At 41.5% G+C, this 19,486-nt stretch overlaps 1 protein-coding gene across 3 annotated transcripts in view; it reads left to right on the forward strand.

Annotated features, from left to right (window-relative positions):
- The first annotated feature begins 5,257 nt into the window (after nucleotides 1-5,257).
- Nucleotides 5,258-19,486, forward strand: part of slc5a9 (solute carrier family 5 member 9) — a 148,671-nt gene continuing 134,442 nt past the window's right edge. For 2 of the 3 annotated variants that reach the window (XM_047374797.1, XM_047374799.1), the window contains exon 1: nucleotides 5,258-5,381. In XM_047374797.1, the coding sequence (XP_047230753.1) occupies nucleotides 5,360-5,381 (22 nt within the window). In that variant the 5' untranslated portion in view covers nucleotides 5,258-5,359. The remainder of the gene's footprint in view (nucleotides 5,382-19,486) is intronic. The other variant, XM_047374798.1, reaches the window with a different exon arrangement.

Consider the following 19,486-nt stretch of genomic DNA (forward strand, 5'->3'; position numbering starts at 1 on the left):
TCGAGGCGTACCTAATGAATATAAATTAGCGGATCAAGTCTCAGCAGGCTTTGAAAACATCCCCATTATAACAGCTTTGTTCCATGTTACTCCCAATAAAAACGTAGACCGCATCAACTACATCCATTACAATGTTTTACGTCTAGCTAACTTAACAAGGGATGCAGCAGAAGGCCTGTCCGAACAATTGGCACCAACCTCCCTCATGGCTGTGCAAAACCGAATGGCATTAGATATGTTGTTAGCAGAAAAAGGGGGCGTCTGTTCGATGTTTGGGGATATGTGTTGCACTTTTATTCCCAACAACACTGCACCTGATGGTTCCATCTCAAAAGCTTTAGAAGGATTAAAAACACTTTCAGCCATGTTATGGAATTTTCTTATCAAAGTGGGTAGAAGTTGACTCATAACAAGAGAAAATCCGGACTTTGTCTTTATATGTTTTATTCAAAGGCATCAGCGTTTGAATGACTCTGTCACCAAGCAAGTCAGTTGAACAGAGCCCCGATCAACATTTACACACAGTATTTATACCAGAACATGACAGTGTTATCTCAACTGCAAAGAGTCTGTGTTTTATGACCCAAACCCTTCTTGAGTTCAAAGGTGACAAGGTTATCTAGGAACAGACCTAACTGCCCTTCCTGACATTGTCCTAAAAGATGAGTCTGAACCATTAAACTTCTGATAATGGCTTTTACAGCTTACTCCCTAACACAGATGTTCACAGAAGTGAGGTAACCCAAAGGTCACACACTTTGGAACACTTAATAAAAGAATTTCCATTACAGCCACTATGCATGAGCACTCAGGAATAGACAATCCGTTAGAAGACTGGATGACGGGCATGTTTGGACACTGGAAAGGGTTGATTATGTCATTGTTTCTTTCCATTGCTGTTTTTGTAACTATTATGGTTACCTGTGGATGCTAACGAGGAGGAGGACGAAGATTAACCCGTAAGAGTAAATTACAGGGCGTATGATATGTATTACTGTCTAGGGAGCAGAAGGATGGTAGAATATTATATTGGCATATTTGGACAGACTATGGAATAAAGCACGGATCGACACCCTCCAGTTAGAGGGGTCAATACTCCCTGTCAAGACTTAGAAGGTTGTAAGCATCCTTGGGATTACAAAGGCCGGACTGGCAATAGTCCCTGGGCACATGGCATGGCATTGGAGGCAGGGTCAAAAAGCATTATGACAAACATTTCCTTCTGCTCCACAAGTTGTAATGACTGCTAAAGTCTTTCTTTTATTTAGCATCTCCAAGTAGGCTGTTTCCTATTGCAGCTACTTCATACAAAAAGGTTCTGAGTGAAGAATCAGTGTATCAAGCTGGTGTGAGAGCTAATGTTGCATTAAGAACGTTTCTTATGGTCCTTATTTGTGGTTCCCATACTCCACCTGCGTGGCTAGCATGAGGTTTGTTTAGGACAAAGTGCATTGTTTCTCTGCTGGGAAGGTTGCCAGTCTGTCAGTATCCATTCCCACTTTAGCTGCGTTCAGTTCATTTTTGGCACCTATGAAGTTAGTACCCCTCACATTTTATTTGTTTGACAGAGCCTTTTAAAGCAATAAAGCATTTGAGAACATTTATAAAGGTGTCCGTTGACAGGTCCTCTAACATTTCAACATGAACTGCACATGAATGGAAGCATATGAAAAGGAAACCATATCTTTTATATTCTTGGGCCAAAAACATCCGCACTACAGAATGTGAACGGTGGAGACTGTTCGATTCTCTCCATAGGGTTCTATGGAGCTAAATTGGGGCCATAAAGTTTGCTCAAAAGAAAAGGATTTGAACCTAAAAAATAAAAGTTTGTTCAAAAGAATGAAATTTGAACCTGAAAACTAAACGCATGTTGTCCCTGTGCATGCGTGACGTCACCTTTTCAGCACGCCTCGGGACAGATGGAGCCGCAAGCAAACAGGTACTAAAAATAGTAACTGTTCCACGTAACCATTACTAATGGAGAAGCCTAAACAGCGAGTAGAAAAGAAAAGGGGCATTTGTCACTTGTCTGCTTACTTCCAACAGTATCACTCCTATTCTCACAATCATTAAGCGTTTCTCTATGGCTTGCCACTTAATTCCCTTGAGAAAACTTCCCACGTTGATTGAAACTGTTCACCTTCTGGTGAAGCATTTTTATCCTTCTCCATGCTCTGTGCCTAGAAATCCTGTCTGACTGTGGCATTTACAACCGCCTTGGGTGGAGTATGCTCATAACTGCTGTGTCTCTATGGCCACTGAACTTTCTGCTTTTGAGTCCTTAGGCTATAAACCCACACTTTTTCTGTGTGATGAGACATCTCAGGCTCCTGTTTAATACCCCTTCGCTGTAAACGCACCTGATCTTGGATCCCTAGTTCTTTTATTTTGGATGACACTCTTATAGCCCTTTTCTATTAGTATCTACTCAGCTGACAACTTTTAAAGTGGCTAATGCCACAAGAACAATATTTGAACACTTGAATAGAAAAGTAAAATGTCACTAAATAAAGTGGCATACCAGTAAAAAGTGGAATAGGCCACCTGATAGAAGTGGTATACCAGTGAAAAAGTAGAATATGTCATCAGAATGTTTTTTTGTTAATGTCTTTTTAGTTTTTGAAAGGATTTTGAACATTAAAAAGTTCAAATTGACACATGACTAAACAAAGTGATGGCTTTCTGTCTTTAACAACAGTGGCTTTTTAATGTATTGCATGTTTTTATTTCAAATTTGAATACATGAAAATTATAGTTACGCTGATTCCATTTCTGCTACCTATGCAACCCCTTTTCTTTTCCAATGGTTATAATCAGTCTGACAGAGAGAGGTACCCCCAATCCTTGTGGTTTTTAGTATAACAATGGCCACCAGTGGGCTCTAGATGGACAAACTTTATCAGTTTATTATTTTACTCAGCACCCCTACACATAGCCCATTCTAAAATGGCCAAACATTAACTGTCAGTAGTTCATTCCAACCTCCCCAGCAACCCCGCACCATTCCAAACCCTTTGTGAAGTGCCTTGAGACGACATGTGTCTCAAGGCGCTATCTAAATAAAACTGAATTGAATTGATATTAGGCCACACACACATGTACAATAGGAGGCGGTAGGCGGCAGGTACATGTGCAACCTATTATTTGCAACCAAAAAAGCATAGCTCTGCATCGATTAAGTCAGACTAGATGTAGCTAGGCTAATGCTTATCAGATCACCCGCTATCAACTACTTACTGTAATAATGATAACAGGCTGCCGCTTTCTAAGACAACACTCAGTCACACTGTTGAAGAAAACACAGAAAAGAAAACTACGGCAAAGATTTGATGTTTACTGTTTTCTCTAACACAGACACACGAACTAACTGCATAAACTGCATAAATTATCTTGTCAATAAATCCAAAATATGACATTTAACACCTATGTAGGGTGTTTGATGAAACTGGTTTGCCACTTTTATTACTGGCATGCCACTTTCAAAAGTACCATTTTCTGCTGTCTCTCGAATTTCTGATAACTGGCAATGAGTGTTTAACATCACCACTGAGGAATGTTAGCCCACTCTCCTTGGCAGAAATGTTTTTATTCAGCCATGTTGGAGGGTTTTTGAGTATGAAAGGCATGCCATACTACAGTATCAGTCAGTCAGTCATTTTCTACTGCTTATTCCATAGTGGGTCGTGGCAAAGCTGGTACCTATCTCCAGCAGTCTATGGGCAAGAGGCAGGGTACACCCTGGACAGGGCGCCAGTCCATCGCAGGGCAACACACAAACAACCATGCACACACTCATTCACACACCTAAGGGGCAATTTAGAGAGACCAATCAACCTAACAGACATGTCTTTGTACTGTGGGAAGAAGCCAGAGTACCCGGTGAGAACCCACACATGCACGGGAGAACATGCAAACTCCATACAGAAAGACCCCCGGACGGGAATCGAACCCAGGACCTTCTTGCTGCAAGGCAACAGTGCCACCATACAGCCCACTGCAGTATCTGAATTGGATTTAAATTCATACTTTGGCTAAGCCACTCTAAAACTTCATTTAGTTTTTTTAAGTAATTCAGAGGCAACCTGGATGCTGGGCTTTGAATCATTGTCCTGGTGCAGAACCAAAGTGCAGAACCATGGGCTTAAGGTCCAGTATTTATGGCTGGACATTCTTCTGCAGCATGTTCTGATACAGAGCAAAGTTCATGATTCCATCAATAATAGCAAGTCCATGTCTTGAGGAAGCAAAGCACCACAAAACCATCACACTATCACCACAATGTTAAGTGGTAGAGATATTAACTGTTTCTGAAAGGCTATGTTAATTCTAGGTCAGATGTAACATGACAGACACCTTTCATAGAGTCCACTTTTGTCTCATCAGTCCACAGAGTAGTTTGCCCAAAGTCTTGGGGGATTTTAAGATGTTTTTTTTTGTCAAATGTGAGGTAGGCCTTCATGTTTTTTGGGCCGCTGTGCTTCTGGCCTTAAAATTGCCTCCTTGAGGCAATTTTTCGCAGTCTCTCTAATTACTGAATCATGACCTCTGACCTTAACTGAGACAGTGAGGCCATTTAGAGCTTTAGATGCTGTTCTGGTTTGTTTTGTGACCTCCTAGTTGAATCATTGATGTGCTCTTGGAGTCATTTTGGTTGATTGGCCTCTACTGGGAAGGTTCACCGCTGATGCAGTTGTTGATTCTGGCTCTCACTCTGGTTCACTAGCATCCCAAAGTCTTAGAAATGCATTTGTAACCCTTTCCAGAAAGATTTCAATGGCTTTGTTTACTGTTTTCAGATGATGTGTTGCTTTTTTAAAGCTTTCAACCATCATATAGGTTCTATTTAAATTATTTCTATATCTGCAAGTCAGGTAATAACCGGGCGTGTTTTAAATTCAGCTCAGCTTTCTGAAATTTTTTTATTTAAACACAGTTAATTCATGATTTTAACTATGACTTTTTCCCAGAGGGCCAGGCTGATTTGGAGAGCTTTTTTTTCCCCTTAATTAATGAAATCCTCATTTAAAAACTGCTTTATGTATTTACTCAGGTTATCGATATCAATATTAAAATTTGTTTGATTTAAAATTAACATCATTATATACAAAACATACTTTAGTTGCCATTAATATGAAGCTCACTAAAATCTATTCTGTGTGAAAGAGTCATTGTTAGGTATCTCTTGGCTAATGGGTAACTTGTGACTTTTGACTTTCTCAATAAAAGCTAATTAATTATTGACTAGTTCCACATAGTTGCACTTTACCAAGTTTATCAGTTTAACATACAAAGCTTTTACTCAGTTAGAAGCACTAATACTAAGAAGAAAGGAGCTACATAATTTGGAAAACTCAACATGGCAGCCAGTACAACTACAGGTTTGAACATTTCTTTCCCTCTTATTACACACAATATGTGTATATTGTACATTGTAAATATGTATATTCTGTAATGCAAAAACAAAACCAAAGAGCAAGGTGTACCGGAGTCAAATTCCTTGTTTGAATCTATGAACTTGGCAATAAAGCTGATTCTGATTCTAATATTTATTATTATTTTGTATTGCTCAGCAACTCCAAACAGAGAAGAGCAACCCATACAAAAAACCATTAGGTATTTCTCAGCAGAAGGTTGAAATGATAAGACAATCAAAAAAGCTTAAAGAGTGGGGTGTATGTCAATTAGCACCTGACAGAAAAATGCTGAGATAGTTAGAAATTGCCAACTACTTCTGGTTAAGAGGATGAGGGCAGTGTTCTCTTTGAAAATTAAAACTCTTAAATTAAGAATGCACATGAGCAGCTAGAATGATCAGTTATCTGAATATAAAATATTAAGTTTTAATAATAATATCGATCCGGAAAATAATCTTGGTGATGATTGTAATTTATATAAGATTCAGTTTCTCAACATAACTATAATAGTTAAGATAATGATAAGATAATAATAAGATAAAGTTACATAAGTATAAGATAAAGTTATGCATAAGATAATATGCTTAATAATGTTAATTTAGCAGGCTTTTCTATAATACACTTTAATAGCAGACGTTTGTATGCACATTTTCTAAAAATCATATTTGACAACTTTTTATCATAATTCCAAGTGATTGCAATAGGCAAAACTTGGATAACAAAGAAAAAGGGCGTAGATTTTGTCCTGGAGGTGTATGATATTTTTGTGCAAATCGTATCAATAAAACTGGTGGTGGAGTTGCTTTTTCTGTACAGAAAGACTCCCAATATAAGGTAATTTATACCACAATTGTAGATGGAATGTTGGAAGCCTGACAATTGAGATACAGATTGCCAAATTCAGGAATATTTTCTGTTTTTTTTATTTTTTTATATTGAAGTCCAGGCTAAATACCATAGCTGATGGATTTGGAGGTTTTTTGAGAAAAAAAAAATGTTTGTGGTGGTGGTTTGTTAACAGCTTATCACTTAACATTAGAAAAAACTAAATTCAATGTTTTTGGAAAACAAAAAGGAATTAATGGTGATTTGACACTAACATTTTGTGACGCTAAAATCAAACGAGTGACTGATCACACACTGATATGGAAACAACATATCAAGTATATTAAAGAAAAGATCGCCAATTCAATAGCAATTCTGTATAAGTCTAGAAATATATTAAATTATCAGGATTTACATATAATTTACTGTTCACTTATATTTACCTATATATCTTTGTGTGTGAAGATGTGGGGATTCACCACAATAAATTATATAGATTTTTGCAAAAGCAAGGCATACGTTTTATTATTAAGGCTGGTTACCCAATGATATGCAACATCATAGGGGTGAAAAACTTCAGCCATGTGGGTCCTGCAGTCCATCATGTTCCCATACCCCTGACATTCGATGCACCACCCCCCTCATTATATTGACGCCAAGGATTTGAACATAAAAAAACAGATTTGAATGTGAAAACAAAAAATCTAAATCTGAAACAAACAAAACAATGTTCAAAACATAAACGTGTAATAAGAAAGAACTGAATCGAATCTTTATTTAAACAGAAAGAAATATTAGTTTCCCTTTTAAATACTTTTTTTTATTTTTCAGATCTCAAGATCAAAATGTTACATTGGGTTTCAACATTTATTTTTTTAGTTTCAACAATTTTTTTTTAAGATTCAATAATTTTGACCCTTTCTTTGGAATGTCAGATCACATCTGTGGGGACCTGGGGCCTCATATACGAAAGATTGCGCAGCTTTCATACTAAACGTTTGCATTAGGGAGAAATTCTGAAACTTGCAGTGCACAAAAAAAAGTCAGCCTTCATTTCTCAATTTGCAGTGGATTTGACGTAGCTGCACGTGGCACTTGGAGCGCTCTGCCCCCGCCTCTAAATACATATGCAAAGTAGTATAAATAGCTGGAAGGAACTGGTTCCTTTTGTCAGAAAAATGCTAAGAGAGACTGTGTCAACACATCATAAGAGATGTTTGTGGTGAATTACAGAAAACCAGCAGCTACTTGAATGACATCAGCGACTCAAACCTGACTGGAAATAAAATGTTTGTCGGCTCGTACCTGCTTAGTTCTACAGTGTCTGCATCAAACCCAAACAGCGCTGTCTAGCTGTTGCTTTGAGTCCATTCATAGCTCAATGCCGATCATTATAATGACGTGAATATTCCTCCTTTATTATTCTATTAGGAAGACTGTCACCACACACACTAAGTGAAGAACTTTAAATCTTTACAACCATTCAGGACGTCACATACAAAAATAGAAAACTACCTAAAAACCAGCCATCACCCACGGAGGTTTGTCCCCAACACAACTATTATTAGAGGGCCGAGCAGCAGGTGCTGCAAGGGCCTATTGTAATTGCTCCATTTCTTATTATTATTCCAAGCCATGTTTGTGGGAAAATTTGGGGGCTTTGCCATGCCCCCAAATGCACACAACTTTACCCAAGATTGTCCCTCGCGTAAAAGTTTTGTTCTTTGATGTTGTCGTTTGTGGACATGGCCAAGCCTTTTAGCCACGCCACCAAACGTGACATTGGCCAAACCGTAAATTGTAGAGATATGAAATTTTCCACACTGGTAGAACTCCTCAAACCAAGAAAAAAGTCTCCTGGGGGTATGCCCTAAATGCACAGGGAGTAGGCCATTTTGGATCAAAGACTCATTTTTGGCCTGACTTTGTCATTGTTTTCTTTACAGATTTGACCCACATGCAGATAGACACTCAGGAGGCAGGAGAAAAGTTAAAAAGTTTTATTATTGTTTAGGAACGTAACGTGGAACTGGAACCGGGACTGGAGGCACAGCACTGTACGGAGAAGGAGGACAGGTAAGAACTCTGAAGTCAAATGGGGATTACTGGAAACTGGATCAATATCTTTGCTTACAGTGTGATGAAGTGGTGGATGGAGTGGAAGAATGATGTGGAGTCTGGGAGGACCGACTTGATGCTGCTGCGGAACCGGTGAGTTTTCCAGGAGGACGGTGAGTACTCTGCTGAGGTTTTAGGTGAATATTTGGGAGTTGCATTATCCAGATCTATTAACTGAGACGGTGAGGATTCGGTGAAGTAATTGGTGGAGGGTGAGCAGGGTTCGCTTGCCTGGAGATGTAGGTTTTGAGCTGTCAGCCGGAGCTTGATCCATAATGGGTTTCTTCTAAAGCTTGAGTACGTAGGCTGAGGCAGGATCCAAACTGAGGACTTTGAGCCAGAGCTGAAGGTCGCTGGGACTTGAGATTCAATTCAATTCAAATTCAATTCAAAGATACTTTATTGATCCCCGAGGGGAAATTAGAATTCCAGTACAACCCATCCAAACATACATCATGACACAAGACAAGGGGGGGATGGGTCACCGAGACTTTGTTGCCCATTCACAGGCGCTGCCCTTGCTAGATGAGAAAAGAGGCCACATTAGGTAAGTAGAGGGAAAAAATCATATTTCACACTTTATCCTTAACAGGATACAGTTTGAGATTGCAAAAAACCTCAGCACAAAGAAGCAACAAGTTTACAAAACAACATCATGCCGGGAATGGTGAAGGTGGTGTGAGGGGGTGCATATGTTTATCTTGAGCATGTGTGTGTGTGTGCAAGTGAGTCCATGAAGCAATGTCACAGAGGCCATTGTCCTTGATGGTACGTCAGAATGTTCATCAAAAAAGTTGATGTCAAAGCCACAAAGTTCCGAGCAGGTCCACAGATGTCCTCAGGGAAGGGAGGGGGCAGAGGGAGCAGAGCGTCATGTTTACATAACTTCCAGGAGAGGTTGAAGATAGCCAGCCATCAAGGCCGTACAAGGGAGCCATATTCAGAAAAATAATAATTATTTGGGTTAGGCTGACTCTTAATTTTCCATCAGCCTTGAGAATCTCGCTGGTGCTTCTCAAAGGCGAATCCAAACAGCCAAATTCCTGGTCTTTCTGCCAGATCCGAGCGAACAACTTTCTCCAAGATTTATCCCATTTCACCAGGAACCGCAACCTGCCTGCGATTCTGTGTAAGGATCACATCCAGTCTGCGATTCAGCTCACATAACATCTCAGTCTGAGTGCTGATTGCCCTGAAGATCCCATCATACATGCCAGGCAGCCTCACAATTGCCAGAACAGCTGCTGACATTCTCCAAATTTCTCAATATGCCAGGTAACCGCTGACTCCAAAAAGCAGAAATCCTGATATCAAACATCCAATTATATACATATCTTCCACATCCTCGACTGACATTATCGACAAACACACAATCCTCCCCTTCTGCCAGGAGTCCATTGTGTATCCAGAGAAAAATGTCCCGTCCGGACAAGTTGGGCTCTCCTTCACCCTGTCTTCTCCTCGAGAAAATTTGATCAATTGCATTGAGAGACCAGCTGACCAAATCCATAACTAGGAATTTGGAAGATATGCAAGAAGAGGCTCCAAAAAGAAGACAAGACACAGAGCTGAAGCAGGGCAGATATGGGAGGGGTGCGGGAGACAGAGAAAAAGCAGTGAGCTTTCCAGAAAGACGGTGAGTACCCTGCTGAGGTTTTAGGTGAATATTTGGCAGTTGTATTATCCAGATATATTAACTGAGACGGTGTTACCTGGTGAGGATTCGGTGAAGTAATTGGTGGAGGTGAGCAGGGTTCGCTTGCCTGGAGATGTAAGTTTTGAGCTGTCAGCCGGAGCTTGATCCAAAAGGGGTTTCTTCTGAAGCTTGAGTACTTAGGCTGAGGCAGGATCCAAACTGAGGACTTTGAGCCAGAGCTGAAGGTCGCTGGGACTTGAGACCAGGACTTGAGGTTTCCTAGAAAGGAGCATACGAAAGGTAAGAGACTATGAACTTTGACTTTAGACTCAGATTTCATAGCTTGGCCAAAATAAGTTACCACAAAGGTTAACACTCAGGCACTGTAGTGCTGACAGCTCCACCTTCTTACACTTCTCCAGGTTGATGGAAATGAGAAACATTTGAAACCCTCCACACCGGAAACAGAGGGGGCTGGTAACCTAGAGAGATTTCAAAAGGTGAAAATCCTGCGTCAGAGGAGATGTGAGCATTGTAGGCGTATTCCACCCAAGGTAAATATTTGCTCCAATCTGAAGGATTAACAGATGTAAGGCATCTGAGGGTTGACTCGAGTTCCTGGTTCATGCGTTCGGTTTGACCATTGGATTGTGGGTGGTAACCTGATGTGAGAGATACCTTAGCATCCAAAGCTATACAAAACTGTTTCCATACTTGTGAAGTGAACTGTGGACCACGATCTGAAAGTATTTCTTGAGGAATGACGTGCAGACGAAAGACACGCTTGACCAGCAGCTGGGCCATCTGAAGCGCAGAGGGAAGTTTCCTGAGAGGAACAAGGTGACAGGATTTGGAGAAATGGTCTACAATGGTTAAGATAGTAGTCATACCTTGAGAACTTGGGAGTCCGGTGACAAAATCCAACACGATGTGGGACCAAGGTCTTTTTGGGATGCTGAGGAGTTGGAGCAATCCCTGCTGGGGGTTGGTTAGTGGATTTATTATGTGCACTAACAGAACTGGCTTTCACATTTTCCTTCACATCTTTATGTACAGATGGCCACCAAAACCTCCGTGAGATGAGGGCTATGGTTCGACTAGTGTCTGGATGAGCAGAAAACTTGGATGTATGAAACCAGTGGATGAGTTTTGAACGGACTGCTGAAGGGACATAGGTGCGGTTTGGTGGACCAGTTCCGGGGTCAGGTTCCGATTGTTGGGCTTGGGTTACAATGCTCTCAATCTCCCAAGTTAGGGAACCAACAATGCAACTGGGGGGGGTATAGTGGCTGGTTGCTTACCTGAGTCATCTGATGAGTACTGGCAAGACAAGGCATCGAGCTTCACATTTATGAGTGAACCTGCCCACCCTCTAATATGAAACCCAGGAAGGTGACTGATGGCTTGTGGAACTCACATTTCTCTGCGTTAACAAAAAGTCTGTTCTCAAGGAGGCGTTGAAGCACTAGGCGGACGGGACGTTGGTGTTCATTGATGTCTTTGTAGTAAATGAGGATATCATCAAGATACACGAAAACAAAGATGTTTAGAAAGTCTCTTAACATGTCTTTAACCAAGGCTTGGAAAACTGCTGGAGCATTGCTGAGACCAAATAGCATTACCAGGTACTTGAAATGGCCAAGGGGGGGTCTTAAAAGCTGTCTTCCATTCATCTCCTCGACGTATCCGGACCAGGTGGTAGGCGTTGCGGAGATCTAGTTTGGTGAATATTGTAGCGTCTTGGACTGGTTCAAATGCAGAAGATAACAGAAGAAGAGGATATTTATTTTTCACAGTGATCTGATTAAGTCCACTGTAGTCAATACTGGGATGAAGTGAACCATCCTTCTTACCCACGAAGAAGAATCCAGCCCCTAACGGAGAGGAAGACTGATGGATGATTCCAGCAGCTAATGACTCTGACATGTATTTTTCCATGGCTTGTCGTTCTGGACGTGAAATATTGTATAGACGGCTGGACGGACGTGGTGCCCCAGGAAGAAGGTCTATTGCGCAGTTGTAAAGATGATAGGGTGGAGGTGATGAGGCTTTTGATTTACTAAATACCTGTCTTAAATTCAGATATTCCTCGGGAACTTGTGACAGATCTGATGGCTCATTCTCCACCGAATCGACCAGGGTGGAAATGGGTGAGGCAGCAGACTGTAAACAAACAGATAAACACTTAGTGGACCAGGATTCGATCTGACCTTCTGACCAGTTTAGAGGGGGGTTGTGTTTGTGCAGTCAAGGAAAACCTAAAACCAGTGAGCTTTGAGAAATGGGGAAGACAAAGAATGCTATTTTTTCACGGTGGCTTCCAGATATGATTAGCTCAACAGGTTGAGTGTGATGGGTGACTCGGTGGTGTGTTTTCCCATCAAGTGCAAGGACTTGATGGGGTGGATCCAGGGGTTCTACGGCTATTTCAGCTTGTTGTACTAGGGACTGATCGATCAGGTTTTGTTCACATCTGGAGTCCATAGATAGATTTAACTGATCTTGGTTGAGTAGGAGGGTGGCTGGCAAGGTCAATCTTGGGGTGTTCCTGTTCAATTTTGGTCCACCATCTCCACCTTTAAAGGTGGCGGACCCTCTCTTTTGGTCGGACAGCGCAGGCTATCACAAAATGATCTGGTGATCCACAATATAAGCACTGGTTAGACTGCCTGCGCTGCTGTTTTTCTTCAGGTGTGCTCTAGCTGCATGGATTCAAGTTCAGGGGGATTCACACTCATCTGAGGGCGTGGTTGTTGCGATGAGACAGATGGACGGGATTTTTCAACCACTTGTTCTCTTCTAGAATGCTTTCTTTCTCTCATTCGATTATCCATCCGAGTGGCCAGGTTGATATATTCATTCAAAGTTTTGGGCTTGTCAACCAGAGCAAACTCATCATTCAAGGACTCTTCTAGGGACTGGAAAAAAGCTGACTTAAGGGCACAGGAGTTCCAGCTGGAAGCTGCTGCTAAGGTACGAAATTCAAAGGAAAATTCAGGCAAAGGTGTCATGATGTAGGGTTGTTTGGTTTTTGGTTTCGGGTTTCTTCTTATGTTTTTCACAGTTACGGTTTTGACTCGTTCTTATGTTATTATTCTTCTTAGATTTTGAATCACGCTTCTGTTATTTTCCTGGTCATGCTTTTGTTTTGTCGTCTTTTTCATGTTTTGTCAAGTTTGGTTTTCGGATCTGGTTTTGCTTTTGTTTCATGTTTTTCTAGTTATATTTCTGTTAGTTTGTTTCCTTGGATTTGCGTTCTGTTCAAGCTATGTTTTGCTCCTGTCACGTTGTGTTCTCAGTCATTTAAGTTTATTCGGTTCACCTGTCCAAGTTAATCTGTCTCCTTGCTCCACCAGTACCATGCTCCATTTATACACACCTGTTCAGTTAGTCATCGCGGAAACATCTTTCACTCTCATGCTCATGTCTAGCTCTCATGCTCAAGTCTTATTTTTTGATCATGCCATGCCTGTCTTGCCTGCCCGTTTGTTTTGTTCCTGCCTCCTGTAGTGAGTGAGTTTTTGTTATTAAATCTTTTTCACCTACCATCACGCTGCCTGCTCGTCTGCATTCTGAGGTCCAATATCAAGTTAACCGTGACAGAACCGTGACAAAAGGTCTATTTCCTTGTTTCAGCACCATCAGGCAATGGGCCACACTCGTTTGATCTAAATCTAATGAGAAAGTTTGTTTAAACTCTTGGATAAATTCATCAAATGAACAGCCAAATTGACTATAGTCTGTAAATCTTGCTTCTGACCAATGAAGCACTTCACGAGTTAATAAACCTAAAATTAATGCTATTTTAGCGTCATCATGGGAGAAAGACTGTGGGGAACGATTAAACACCAGTGAACACTGTAACAAAAATGCTCCACAACTACTGATTTCACCGGATAATTTTTCCGGGTTTGGGGAGGTGAGGTCACGTGAGTACACTACCTGTTGTGAGACTGGAGGAGAAACTGGTGACTTGGCGGCTCCCTCGGGTGTCTGGGATGTCTGGATGTACAGGGCGTCTTGAAGGAGTGAAGCTATCTGATCTAGCTGTTGACTTGAGTGTCGTTGTTGTTCCAGGAGGGTATGAAGTGTGGATCCGTGTGATTGGATCGGGAGGCTGTGTTCGGCTAAAGTCGTCATGAGTGTCTCTACTGGGTCACATTGGCCTGAGTGTTCTGTCATTGTTTTCTTAACAGATTTGACCCACATGCAGATAGACAGTCAGGAGGCAGGAGAAAAGTTAACAAGTTTTATTATTGTTCAGGAATGTAATGTGGAACTGGAACCGGGACTGGAGGCAATGCACTGTACGGAGAAGGAGGACAGGTAAGAACTCTGAAGTCAAGTGGGGATTACTGGACACTGGATCAATATCTTTGCTTATAGTTTATTGAAGTGGTGGTTTGAGTGGAAGAATGATGTGGAGTCTGGGAGGACCGACTTGATGCTGCTGCGGAACCGGTGAGCTTTCCAGGAAGATGGTGAGTACTCTGCTGAGGTTTTAGGTGAATATTTGGCAGTTGTATTATCCAGATCTATTAACTGAGACGGTGTTACCTGGTGAGGATTCGGTGAAGTAATTGGTGGAGGTGAGCAGGGTTCGCTTGCCTGGAGATGTAAGTTTTGAGCTGTCAGCCGGAGCTTGATCCAAAAGGGGTTTCTTCTGAAGCTTGAGTACTTAGGCTGAGGCAGGATCCAAACTGAGGACTTTGAGCCAGAGCTGAAGGTCGCTGGGACTTGAGACCAGGACTTGAGGTTTCCTAGAAAGGAGCATACGAAAGGTAAGAGACTATGAACTTTGACTTTAGACTCAGATTTCATAGCTTGGCCAATAGAAGTTACCACAAAGGTTAACACTCAGGCACTGTAGTGCTGACAGCTCCACCTTCTTATACTCCTCCAGGTTGATGGAAATGAGGAACACCTGCTACCCCCCACATCGGGGGATCTTGGTGGCATCTAGTGGTGAGTAAGTGTTAGCAGCAGGCAAAAACCATACATGAAAACCTCCCAGACTCTGACAGTTTTCACTTTTACTCACCTCGAACTTTAACAAACTCCTAGGGATTTTGAGCTATCATCTTCACTCGTACTCATCGTCTTCTACTTCATCCGGGACCGGGTCGCAGGGGCAGCAGACTCAGCAGAGACGCCCAGACGTCCCTCTCCCCAGACACCTCCTCCAGCTCCTCCGGGGAGGCCAAGGCGTTCCCGGGCCAGCCGAGAGACATAGTCCCTCCAGCGTGTCCTGGGCCCTCCCCTGGGCCTCCTCCCGGTGGGACGTGCCTGGAACACCTCCCGAGGAAGGCGTCCAGGAGGCATCCGGTATAGATGCCCGAGCCACCTCAACTGGCTCCTCTCGATGTGTAGGAGTAGCGGTTCTACTCCGAGCCCCTCCCGGATGGCCGAGCTCCTCACCCTATCTCTAATGGAGTGCCCGGCCACCCTACAGAGGAAGTTCATTTCAGCTGCTTGTATGTGGGATCTCGTTCTTTCGGTCATGAAACAAAGTTCATGGCCATAGGTGAGGGTAGGAACGTAGACCGATCAGTAAATCAAGAGCTCCGCTTTTCGGCTCAGCTCTCTTCACCACAACGGAGCGGCACAGTGCCCCCATTACTGTGGCAGCCGCACCGATCCATCTGTCGATCTCCCGCTCCATTCTTCCCTCACTCGTTAACAAGACCCAGAGATACTTTAACTCCTCCACTTGAGGCAGGAACTCCCCTCCAACCTGAAGAGGACAAGCCACCCTTTTCCGGTCGAGAACCATGGCCTCGGACTTGGTGGAGCTGATATTCATCCCCTTTCAAAAGGAGAACAAACATAATTTTCTTTAATTTGGGCTTTTTAAATTTTGAGAGTTGGGGAGAAACTTATTACTAGAACCCCTCTTTTACAATCCAAATGCTGATAAATGTTCCAATATTTTATCTCTTAGTAATCTGAAATTACCTTGTGTACCTTTGTACTCCTAGGTATTCTTTTAATCTTTAAACCCTAAGAAATCAAACAAGAAGACCGGAGTTTGAGCCGACCATCCTCTTTAGTGTTGAGAGGACCTTTATTTCTTTTGTCTTTTTTTTTTTCCTAAAATAGAGGATTTTACTTCTTTATTCCATTATAAAAAATCCTAACCTTGGTACCAAAACAAAACTCTTCAACCCCAATCTGTGTCCCCCAGAGTTGAAATTTTGAGTATTATTGCATTTCAAAGCCACCAAATGACTGGAACCCATCATTGGCTTAGATCTGTTTTAATAGGTAATCGGTCTACCATTAATTAAGTATTATAATTTTATGGACCCAAAATCTATGGCTCACGGGCTTCAGGAGTCCAGGAACCACAGGTTGAGTACTACTGCATTGAACAATGATAGCTTTCTGCAGAGATTGAAGGATTGGCTAAATATCCCCAGACCTGTTAGTGTATTATTTCTGCTTGGACAATAATCAGATTTAAAATCACTAGTTCACAGCCCCTAATTTACCTCAGATCATATTTGCTTCTAACCCAGTTCATAAGAAGCTTCAGACAAACATTATGCTAAAAAGCCAAAAAAAAACAAACAAAAAAAACACAGATCTGTTTTAAAATAAAGAAAAAGCATGCTTAAAAAACTTGGTACTGTAGTGAAAAATAACTCCACGGTTCTGAAGGCCTTTTCTATGCAGAGTCTTTTAGGGAACATGAGATTAGTTTAATTTTTGTGTGGTACCACTGTCCAATCAGAATCTTTCTTACCTTCAAAAATAACCCAGTTTTTTCATTCTCATTTTAAAGGTTTGTTTTACCAAGGAAAATGTGTTTAACAAAACCAATTACTCTCAAAGTTTTAAAAGTTTTAGCTAGTGATATCTTAGAAAACAACAAGTGTTTTAAGATTCCTATGCAACACAGAACTGATTAGGTTTCCTTTCCTTCTCCAAAGGGAGAAAAAAGAAACTGCAGAACCAAGCCTTTCATAGGTTTTGTCAGGACCTGATATAAGGTACAGTGTAAATCAAAATGCTGCATGAATGACGGAAGAAAAAACCTAATATAACCTCTTCCCAGCAGCTGCTGTGAAAAACAATGAATTTGTACTTTCCACAAGCGTCAGTTAGCAGTTGCGGACAAAAACTGCACCCCATTGTAAGTACTGTGTCAGAGACTGTATGAAGACCATCTGCAGTAAAACTAAGCCTGTTTTCATGAGGTCTCTACCCATTAGATTTATGGGATACAAACTCTGACAACAGAAAATAATACCTGAAGGAGAAGCCCATCAGGTGTTACGCATGCAATGGGTTTTGAAAATGCTCCTTCATGAGATCTGTCCTGAGAATGACAGAAACACATAGTTACTGCTGAATTTTGGAGATGTTGTAACTTCCTCTGCTTTCTAATAACTTTTAATAACTAGAATACTTGACTGTGAATATTCCACGACGAAAGAGAACTTGCTTCCCTAAAATAATTAACTGGAAAGTATCAAATGAGCTAAGTTATCACCCTTGTGAAGATGCTTTTCTAACCCTAAAATAATATTTTTACCCGCTATATCTGTCAACGTCAAGCAAGCGTGTCACATGAGCAGCGGTTAGTAAGCGTTCTTCGTTGCAGAAAATAGGAAACGATTTATGCAAATGTGTGTGTGTTTGTACGTTACCCCAATCAGTTTCTAAATCGCTCCAGAGTCAGACTGTCATGGCACACAGTCCTCTATCAGTCCAAAAAAAAAAAAAAACAGGCCCTTTCCAGGTGTGTTGGCAAGACTTTCACTCCTTCCTCGTCCACTTTAACTTCTCCAGGAGGGAGAAAGAACTTTGTTCCGGCCTGTTTTTCTTCTGCCCGCATAAGATGTGTTTCAATATAAATCCAGTGTATCGCTCTTCTGGCTCTGCAGCAGCATGGATCGTTGTCCATCTCAGTGGGTTTTGGGGCCAGACTACTTCTGAGTTTCGTTCTGGTGGAAACTCACACTGTGATTTACAGCAGGCAGACAGGCTCTCTCTCTTTCAGGCCATGCTGAAGAAGCGTCTCTGGTGGAGTAGCCATGGGAAGGGCAGGTTTCTAAAGTCCAGACTCAAAAACGCAGATGTTGCACTCAAATCCCATATATGTGTGTATGTGTGTGTGAAAGAGGCAGAAGAAAAAGTTTAGTATAGGTTCAGATTTTGCACACAGAAATATTATCAGTCAGTCAGTCAGTTGTCCACCTGCCTGTCACTTCCTTCCACAACATGAGCTATACTCCTTTCTAAAACAATTTTCGCATCTCTAATGTCCCTTTTCACTTTTACCTTCTTTTCCGACTGATCGCAATATTTAAGACAAACGAAACTTCCTTCAGGAAAGTTTTAACTCTTTAACCCCTTAATTGATGCTCTCTGTGTTTTTAATCTTTTTCTTATGTTTTTTTATTTTTCCATCTCCATCCATCAACTGTTTTACTTTAAACTATTTAAAAAAAATTTTTTTAAACTATTTAACTTATTTACACTCAAACTTCCACGCTGTGAAAAACCAAACTTATCTTCCAAATTAAAGCCCATTTAACACAATCATCCCCACTTTTTCCTTTCATTATTTTATAAATCACAGAGTCTGGAGAAGGAGACACCCCTGATGCCTCAAGGTTCCGGAACCATTTTTTTTTTCCTTTTTACCCGTTCAGCGGCACGTCTGCCGTCTGGCTTTTCTCCTTTATGAGGTGTAGAAAATTGCTAAAAACCACCCGCAAAACCCTGTGTTTTGCTTTATCTTATTGTAACCAATAAGAACCTCCCTGTTTTCCCTAACAGGGTGACCTGGCCCTCAGCTGATGTCCTCCCACTCGCAACTCCGGAACCAAATTAATTAGTTAGGAGATGATGGTTAATGTGTGATAAAAAATAATATACATTATATCATACAGAGCAACTTCTCACCCAGATATATTTGTAGACAAATAGTTCGGATCCAATCGGCCAGAAGCCGCAGGCGGGCACCATGAGACTCCCCTCCGTAAAATGGAGGTGGACTGAGGACAACTTAGTCTCCAGGCTGGCCAGGCGTCCGTGTCCACTCCCGCGGATTCCTCTGGCAAGTTAGATCTTGTTCGTGACGCTAAAATTGTAGTGGAATTTCCTTATCAAAGTGGATAGAAGTTGACTCACAACAAGAGAAAATCCGGACCTTATCTTTATAAGTTTTATTCAAAGGCATTCAGCGTTTGAATGACTCTGTCACTGAGGTTAGTCCGTGAAGCAGAGCCCCGATCAACATTTACACACAGTATTTATACCAAACATGACAGTGTTATCTCAACTTCAAAGAGTCTGTGTTTTATGACTCAGACCCTTCTCGGGTTCAGAGGTGACAAAGTTATCTAGGAACATACCCATCTGCACTTCCTGACACATCACCCTAAAGCATGGGTTTTAATCATTAAACTTCTGATAATGGCTTTACAGCTTCCTCCTCTAACACAGATGTTCTGAGGAGTGAGGTAACCTAAAGGTCATA

Source organism: Girardinichthys multiradiatus, chromosome 9 (assembly GCF_021462225.1).
Source record: "Girardinichthys multiradiatus isolate DD_20200921_A chromosome 9, DD_fGirMul_XY1, whole genome shotgun sequence".
In the NCBI taxonomy this organism is placed as follows: Eukaryota; Metazoa; Chordata; class Actinopteri; order Cyprinodontiformes; family Goodeidae; genus Girardinichthys; species Girardinichthys multiradiatus.